Source organism: Cebus imitator, unplaced genomic scaffold (assembly GCF_001604975.1).
Source record: "Cebus imitator isolate Cc_AM_T3 unplaced genomic scaffold, Cebus_imitator-1.0 Scaffold266, whole genome shotgun sequence".
Lineage (NCBI taxonomy): Eukaryota > Metazoa > Chordata > Mammalia > Primates > Cebidae > Cebus > Cebus imitator.
In genome coordinates this window covers 2546829-2555748 of record NW_016107581.1, presented here as the reverse complement: position 1 = coordinate 2555748, position 8920 = coordinate 2546829, and the positions used below count along the sequence as shown (strand labels likewise).

At 55.4% G+C, this 8920-nt stretch overlaps 1 protein-coding gene across 8 annotated transcripts in view; it reads right to left on the bottom strand.

The window, feature by feature from the left end:
* The window catches only part of TRPM4 (transient receptor potential cation channel subfamily M member 4), a 53789-nt gene extending 44918 nt beyond the window's left edge, over nucleotides 1–8871 (bottom strand). For 2 of the 8 annotated variants that reach the window (XM_037728484.1, XM_037728485.1), the window contains exons 1-5: nucleotides 8380–8865; nucleotides 8009–8076; nucleotides 1260–1434; nucleotides 582–762; nucleotides 261–424 (exon numbers count right to left, since the gene is read on the bottom strand). In XM_037728484.1, coding sequence (XP_037584412.1) covers nucleotides 261–424; nucleotides 582–762; nucleotides 1260–1434; nucleotides 8009–8076; nucleotides 8380–8403 — 612 coding nt within the window. In that variant the 5' untranslated portion in view covers nucleotides 8404–8865. Of the gene's footprint in view, nucleotides 1–260; nucleotides 425–581; nucleotides 763–1259; nucleotides 1435–8008; nucleotides 8077–8379 lie in introns of those variants that run through there. The other 6 variants (XR_001817009.2, XM_017500519.2, XM_037728486.1 and 3 more) reach the window with 6 other exon arrangements.
* Between the last annotated feature and the right edge of the window lie 49 nt (nucleotides 8872–8920).

Below are 8920 nucleotides of genomic sequence, written 5' to 3'. Positions count from 1 at the left end.
CCCCAGCCCCTCCTCCCTCAGACCCGGGAGTCCGGGCCCCCAGCCCCTCCTCCCTCAGACCAGAGAGTCCAGGACCCCCAGCCCCTCCTCCCTCAGACCCAGGAGTCCAGGACCCCAGCCCCTCCTCCCTCAGACCCGGGAGTCCAGGACCCCCAGCCCCTCCTCCCTCACACCCGGGAGTCCAGGACCCCCAGTCCCTCCTCCCTCGGACCCAGGAGTCCAGGCCCCAGCCCCTCTTTTTCGAAGTCCCTGGGTCATACCTTGGGGTTGATGAGGATGTCTCTTTTCTGGATCACACCCCAGGGGGCCACGCCCATGGCCACCACCTTGGTGCCCCCAGTGCTGGCCGTCTGATGGTCGCGCACAGCCACGCCAACGTGCCGGCCGATGCCTGTGTGCAGGCCCCCAGTGACAATCCAGGCCCCTACAGACACCAAGGAACACGCAGAGACAGAGGGAGAGAAACCAAGAGTCAGACAGAGACACACACACAGAGACTGGGGGGCGGGGGAGACCCCCAGCATGGCGGGGAGATGGCAGGCAGACCAAGGCCTGGCAGACGGCCCCACCCCCTCGGTCACCTGTGCTCTGGGCAGCCCGCACCAGCCCACGACGCAGCAGGTCCTGCAGCCAGGTCTGGAGGACGGGGCCCCCTGATCCCCCCAGCACTGACACCACCAGGTTCGGGGCACGGAAGCCCCACGTGCGTGTGACCAGGCTATAAACTGTAGCTGGATCTGTTCGGTCAGAGAGCCGGAGAAACTGTGGATACATGGGGGGGGGACACAGGGAGGGGACAGAGTCTCAGAGAGACAGGGACAGAGGCCCAGAGAGAGGAGACAGAGACCCAGAGACAGAGGGGGACAGAGACCCAGAGAAAGAGGGGGACAGAGACCCAGAGAGAGAGGGAGACAGAGACCCAGAGAGAGAGGGAGACAGAGACCCAGAGAGAGAGGGGGACAGAGACCCAGAGAGAGAGGGGGACAGAGACCCAGAGAGAGAGGGAGACAGAGACCCAGAGAGAGAGGGAGACAGAGACCCAGAGAGAGGGACACGGAGACAGAGGGAGACCGAGACGCAGAGGCACAGAGACCGAGAGAGGAAGGGGATCGCGTCAGAGAGAAGACAGGTGGGGTGCAGGGGACACAGAGAGCAAAGACAGGATGGGCGGAGGGGCAGCGTTCGGGGGTCCCGGCTCGACTCTGAGCCCTGAGCATGCAGCCCTCCAGCACCCAGGCCCGCAGACAGGCCTGCCTCACATGGCTGTGCCTTCGGGTGGCCCCCAGGAAGTCCAGCTCTCCGTAGGCGTCGGTGGGCTTCTCCGTGGTGTGCACATCGCTGTCCCACACGGTCACCACGGCTGCCCCAAAGGCGTCCTCCGTGGCCACGGCGGGGTGGGCGGTCCGGGGGCGCCCACACTGGCACAAGGTCCCTCTGGGGGTTCGAGGATGGAGTGTGAACCTAGGGCTGCCCTCCCCGCCCCAGCATTCTGTTGCGTGTTCATACTTCTGTCAAGGGGCTGTCTATACTGACCCCACATCCAGAGGCAGTCAGAGTCCGCTCTGCCCCTGACCCTGGCTCCGACTGCCCCAGGGAGAGACTGGAGCCGAGGATAATCCCCCTTCCCCACGAGAAGGAAGCCAGTGACTCCAGAAAGTCTGAGCATGAAGAGGTCTGTCACTGTCACCTGCAGAGCCTCAAGTGAAAGGGAGACGCCCATCGGGGGTGTCCTCACCATCCCCCATCCACACACGTGGTGCTCACCATGGAAAGGAAAATCCAGGCTGGGTGCGGTGGCTCACGTCTGTAATCCCAGCACTTTGGGAGGCTGAGGCGGGCGGACCACCTGAGGTCAGGAGTTCGAGACCAGCCTGGCCAACATGATGAAACCCCATATCTACCAAAAATACAAAAATTAGCCGGGCATGATGGCAGGCGCCTATAATCCCAGCTACTCAGGAGGTCGAGGCAGGGGACTCACTTGAACCCGGGAGGCAGAGGTTGCCGTGAGCCGAGATTGTGCCATTGCACTCCAGCCTGGGCAACAGAGCAAGACTCCGTTTAAGAAAAAAAGAAAAAGAAAAGAAAAGAAAGATCCAGGGAGTAACTCAGGGAGAGCCCACGTGCTAGGGGCAGAGGCGGCTGTGTGACTCTGGGTGAGCGGCTTCACCTCTCTGAGCCTAGATTTCCTCCTCTGATGAAAAGACAGTAATAGCGCAGCCTACTCCACGGAGCTATGAGGAGCCAGGGAAAGAACGCAGTTTTCTGAAATGAGACTCACATGCCAGAGTCCCAGCCAGAGGCAACGCGATGCGAACTTCACACAGCTTTAAATAACCTTGAATAACACAGCAAGAAAGTCATTCCTTTTTCAGTTCTCCTGACGACCGTCAAGGAGAGAGGCTGAGCCGGGTGCCAGAATATTTTTGAATGCCTAACCCTTTGCTACTCTTTTTAAGGAGAAAAGCAGGCCTCGGGCTCAAAAACCTGAGCGGGCAACAGCCATCTAGCTAGGAGGGAAACACCTTTGTTTGCTTTTCATTGTGTTTAGCTTGTGTGGCTTCTTTCTGTTTGCAGCAAATAGAAGAAGTTTTCCATTTATGGTGATCACATAAAAAACTTTCTCCTGCCTAAAAAAATGCACAAGTTGGCCGGGTGCGGTGGCTCACGCCTGTAATCCCAGCACTTTGGAAGATCGAGGAGGGTGAACGACCTGAGGTCAGGAGTTCGAGACCAGCCTTGCCAACATGGTGATGGTGAAATCCTGTCTCTACTTAACAAATCAAAAATTAGCTGGGCGTGGCGTCGAGCACCTGTAATCTCAGCTACTCGGAAGGCTGAGGCAGGGGAATCACTTGAACCTGGGAGGTGGAGGTTGCAGTGAGCTGAGATCACACCATTGCACTCCAGCCTGAGTGAAAAAAGCAAAACTCTGTCTCAAAAAAAAAAAAAAAAAGAAAAAAGAAAAATGAAAGAAAGAAAGAAGGGATGGAGAAAGAGAAGGGAGAGAGGGAGGGAGGGAAAAATGTATCTAATTTCTTTTGTTCCAGATTCCAGAAGGAGTTCAGTTATGGGGGAGACCTGTGAGACCTACGTATTTATGCAAACCGAGTGAGCAGACTTAAGAGCAATTTTGCAGAAGGGATAGCAGAGGTGCCACAAGGATTTCACCAAAGCCCTGAAGACACTAAAGCAGCTGACTGATCCACACACGGGATGAACCAAGCACACGTAGGCCAGGTCCCGGCACAGCGAGAGCTACCTCCAGGGCCCTGGCATGCCTCAGTTTGCCCACTTTGTCACCTATTTCAGCTCCATCCTTGGACCCCCCAGTTCCCCTACAGCTACTTCCCGGGAAGTTTGCTCTTCTGAGCAAAACTTCAAGGACAGCTGGGCATAATCCCAGCACTTTGGGAGGTCAAGACAGAAGGATTGCTTGAGCCCAGAAGATTGAGAAGAGCCTGGGCAAAAGAGCAAGACCCCATCCCTGCAAAAAAAATTTTTTTAATTAGCCAGGTGTGGTGGTGCAAGCCTGTGGTTCCAGCTACTCAGGAGACCGTAGCAGAAGGATCGCTTGAGCTCAGGAGTTCAAGGCTGCAATAAGCCACTATCACACCACTGCAGTCCAGCCTGGGTGACAGAGCAAGACCATGTCACTAAAAGTAAAAATAAAAAATAGGCGGCCGGGAGCAGTGGCTCAAGCCTGTAATCCCAGCACTTTGGGAGGCCGAGGCAGGTGGATCACGAGGTCAAGAGATCGAGACCATCCTGGTCAGCATGGTGAAACCCCATCTCTACTAAAAATACAAAAAATTAGTTGGGCATGGTGGCGCGTGCCTGTAATCCCAGCTACTCAGGAGGCTGAGGCAGGAGAATTGCCTGAACCCAGGAGGCGGAGGTTGCGGTGAGCCGAGATCGCGCCATTGCACTCCAGCCTGGGTAACAAGAGCGAAACTCCATCTCAAAAAAAAAAAAAAAAAAAAAAAAAAAAATAGGCTGGGTGTGGTTGGCCCATGCCTGTTATGCCAGCACTTTGGGAGGCCAAGGCGAGTGGATCACAATGTCAGGAGTTCAAGACCAGCCTGGCCAACATGGCGAAACCGCATCTCTACTAAAAATACAAAAATTAGTCAGCTGTGGTGGCATGCACCTGTAGTTCCAGCTACTTGGGAGGCTGAGGCAGGAGAATCGCTTGAACTCAGGAGGTGGAAGGTTGCAGTGAGCTGAAACTGCACCATTGCACTCCAGACTGGGTAACAGAGCGAGATTCCATCTCAAAAATAAATAGCTGGGTGAGGTGGCTCACGCCTGTAATCCCAGCAATTTGGGAGGCGGAGACAGGTGGATCACAAGGTCAGGAGATGGAGACCATCCTGGCTAACACGGTGAAATCCCATCTTTACTAAAAATACAAAAAATTAGCCGGGTGTGGTAGTGCACACCTATAGTCCCAGCTAATAGGGAGGCTGAGGCAGGAGAATCACTTGAACCCAGGAGGTGGAGGTTGCAGTGAGCCGAGGTGGTGCCACTGCACTCCAGCCTGGGCGACAAGAGCAAGACTCCATCTCAAAAAAATATATAAAAATAAAATTAATTAATTAATTAATTAATTAAAAGGTCTTCAAGGAATGGTCCAGAGCCTACGTGTCCAAAACAATAGCCACATGGGGTTCCTTATATCCATGGGGCTCTGTCTGTTCTCAGAAGTTAAAATTAAAACCAAATAAAAAATTCAGGCCAGGTGCAGTGGTTCATGCCTGTAATCCCAGCACTTTGGGAGGCCAAGGCGGGCAGATCACCTGATATCAGGAGTTCAGGACCAGTCTAGCCAACATGGTGAAACCCTGTCTCTGTGATCCTTCCCAAAGTGCTGGGATTACGGGTGTGAGCCGCCGCGCTTGGCCTGAAATTGTTCTCGATAAAAATCAGTAATTACCTGCCTGGTCGAATATACAACGGCCCCTATTCAGATCTCATCTGACTGTATCACAAGTGGCTCTGGCCACAGCTGAAAGGCTCTCATTCTGGAAAACCTTTTCCTTGGCAGGGTGCGCCTGCCCCGGTGGCCCTCCTCCCGCCCCGGCTGCTACATGCCTGTCTTGTTTGTGGCTTGCTCTTCCTTTTCACCCCCCTTGAGTGTAGGTATTCCCAATGTGACGCTCACATGACTCCCATGATGATTACATGATACTACATGATTCTCATGATAATTACATGATTCTACATGATTCTCAAACTCAATGCTTGCAGAGGCCAGGTAAGTAACTCAACAGAAAGAATTAGGCAGGGCCAGGCATGGTGGTTCACGCCTTTAATCCCAGCAGTTTGGGAGGCTGAGGTGAGCAGATCACTTGAGGTCAGGAGTTCGAGACCAGCCTGGGAAACACATTGAAACCCCATCTCTACTAAAAATATAAAAATCAGCCTGGTGTGGTGGCGGGCGCCTGTAACCCCAGCTACTCAGGAGGCTGACACAGGAGAATTGCCTGAATCCAGGAGGCAGAGGTTGCAGTGAGCTGAGATTGTGCCACTGCACTCCAGCCTGGATGACACAGCAAGACTCTGTCTCAAAAAAGAAAAGAAAAAAAAAAAGAAGTAGCCAGGTGTGGTGGCTCACGCCTGTAATTCCAGCACTTTGGTGGGATGAGGCAGGAGGATCGCTTCAGCCCAGGAGTTCGATATCAGTCTGGGCAACACAGGAAGACTTAAAAAAAAAAAAAAAAAATACACCTGAGTATTTTCTACAAAAAATTTAAAAATTAGCAAGTCATGCGGTGGTCCCAGCTGCTGGGGTGCACATGGGGGAGGACTGCTTAAGTCCAGCAGGTCAAGGCTGCAGTGAACCATGATCGCACCACTCCAGCCTGGACGACAGAGCGAGACCCCATCTCAAAAAAAAAAAAGAGACGGAAAGCAGATATTTTTAAGTGCTTTTTTTTAAAGACGGAGTCTCACTCTGTCGCCCAGGCTGGAGTGCAGTGGCACGAGCTCAGCTCGCTGCAACCTCCACCTCCCAGTTTCAAGAGATTCTCCTGCCTCAGCCTCCCGAGTAGCTGGGATTACAGGCACCCACCACGATGCCCAGCTAATTTTTGTATTTTTTACTAGAAATGGGGTTTTAGCATATTGGCCAGGCTGGTCTCGAACTCCTGACCTCATGACACGCCTGCCTCGGCCTCCCAAAGTGCTGGGATTACAAGCATGAGCCACCGCACCTGGCCTAAACGCTCTTTGAAACACAGACACACACACAACTGGCCATAGAATCACCAGCTTGCAAATCCCCTGACTTGACACGTTTTTTGCCCTGTGACATCTCACCTACTCTCAGTTTCAATTACCATCTACAACTCAGACCTCTCAGATCCTGGACATCAGTCCAGACCTTTCCCAAGTCTCAGTCCCCACATGCCCCCGGGTTCCCCAGGGCCATTCATGCGCACAGAGTCCCACACTACACTCAGCGACCATTTCCCAGGCCTGCTAACGCTCCCGAGTTCTCCATCTCAGGAACAGCCCCGCCGTGTCCCAGTCAGCAGACAACACGTCCGTCTGGGAGCCATCCATCGATGGGTGCACCCTCTCTCCCTTGCATCAGTCCCCAAGCTCTACCTTCCTGTCCCCTGCGTCTTTGCCCCGTCCCCTCCTCTCTGTGTCCCAAAAGCTCTGAGCTGGCTCAGGCCACTTCACCTCCTGCTCGGACCCTCTATCCAGCCTCCTGTTCATCCTCTTCCAGCCCCGGAAGGCTTCTCCACACGCAGAGCCAACCCCGCCCCTGCGGTGACACCCCAGCTCCCCTGGACAAGGTCCCAGCCCCTCAGGATGACCTCTGACACCCGGCAAACTCTGGCTGGAGAAGCCCTATCTCTACTAAAAAATAGAAAATCAGCCAGACGTGGTGGCACATGCCTGTAATCCCAGCTACTAGGGAGGCTGAGGCTGAAGAGTCGCTTGAACCTGGGAGGCAGAGGTTGCAGTGAGCTGAGATCATGCCATTGCACTCCAACCTAGGCAACAAGAGCAAAACTCCGTCTCAGTAAATAAATACATAATCTGGGCATGGTGGTGGGCACCTGTAATCCCAGCAACTTGGGAGGCTCGGGCACAAGAATTGCTTGAACCCAGGAGGTGGATGTTGCAGTGAGCCGAGATCCCAACACTGCACTCCGGCCTGGGCAACAGAGCCAGACTCTGTCTTAAAAAAAAAATGCAAAAAACTAGAAAGGCTGAATCCGGTTCAGAGGCCATCACTGAAGGCAGGAGCTCCTGGAGGACGCACACACCCTATCTAGGTCAAGTGGCTTCCCTGGCCACCCAGTACAAGGCCAGGTCAAGAGGCAGTAATAATTGCCACCTCCCAGTGGGAACTGCAGATATCTTCCCATGTTCCGCGCTGGGCACTGTTCCAGGAATATCACAAGCATTAACTTGTTTAATTCTCATAAGAACCCCAGGAGGTCAAGCCTCTTTTTAAGCTCAGATGAGAAAAGGGACCCAGAGAGGCGAAATGATTTGCCCAAAGCCACATAGCACGTGTCCTAAGGGAAATCTGAACACTGGCAGGGCCGTTGAATCAGACTAAAGGGACCTCCTCCCTTGGGAGCGCTGAGTGAGGGCTTCTTGCATGGATGGATGAATGAATGAATGAATAAACTAATGAATGAAACAGAAATACCCAAAAGGGAAAGGCAAGAGCCACCAAAAATGACACGAAAAGACAGAGACACACAGAAGAGACACTGGGGTGGAAAGAAACAGAACCGAGCTCTGGAGCATCTACAGGGACCCTGGGCGGGAGAATGGCGAATGGGCAGTGGGGGGGTGTCTACACAGAGCCAAACCCTCCTAGAGGGAGAGTGCCGGCAGGGAACGCCCTTGGGAAGGTCCCTGAGTCCGAGAATGGGGAAAGGGGCGTGACAGGGGCGTGGCCCGTGGTGGGCGTGGCCGTGCGGGCGGGGTCAGCGGGCTGCGGACCCTCCGGGGTCAGTTCCCGGGGCGAACTCCTCACCCCGGATCTGTGGAGTCGACTATGAACGTTGTGCAGGTCTTCTTCCTGAAGATCTTGGGGATCCAGCTCTGGGCACAGGAACAAGTGTCGGGGTGGAAGTGGGGTGGGGGGCACCCCGTTCTGCCCTATGGGACACAGAGCCACCCACCCAGTGCACTCTCCACGGACACAGGAGTCCGGGCCCCCCCTCCGCGCCCTCCTGCTCCAGACTCAGGAGTCTCGACCCCCACGCCCCGGACCCTGGAACCCGGACCCTCCCATCCCCCTCCTGCGTCTGACCCAGGAATCGGGTATCCAGCGCCCTCCTCACTGAGAACCTGGAGGTGAGGCCCCCAGCTCCGCGCTCCCGCGGACCCCGGTCCGGGGCTCACCTGCTCCTTCTCCGGCAACACCATGCTGCCGCGGCCCCGCAACCTCCTGTAGCCCCGGGCCCCGGCGCTCCCTCCGCCGGCTCCGCTTCCAGACCCGCCCAGGACAAACCGGATCCGCCACTTTCCAGCCCAGCCTGGGCGGGGCGAGGTCTGAGGGGCGGGGAGTCTTGGAGACGCCAAAGCGGGAGGCGGAGAGAGGGCGGGCCCGAGGGGCCGCGATAAAGGGACAGAGGGACCGCGACCTGGGGGACGCAGAGGCCCGGGCCGGGGGCTGTGGGGGGCGAGAGACACGTAGGGGAGACTCCGAGAGACAGAGCGAGAGGGGGACAGAAGGAGTTGGGGGGTTGGTGGCGGAGAGGGAACAGCGATCAGAAAGGGGGATGCCAGGCAGGGAGGGGATATTTTAACCCAAAGAGAGTGAGACAGAGATTAGGGGCAGGGGTCAGGCGGTGGGGCAGCAGGGACCCAGAGATAGACACACAGAGAGAGAGGGGGACAGAGACCCAGGGAGAGAGAGGGGGACAGAGACCCAGAGAGAGAG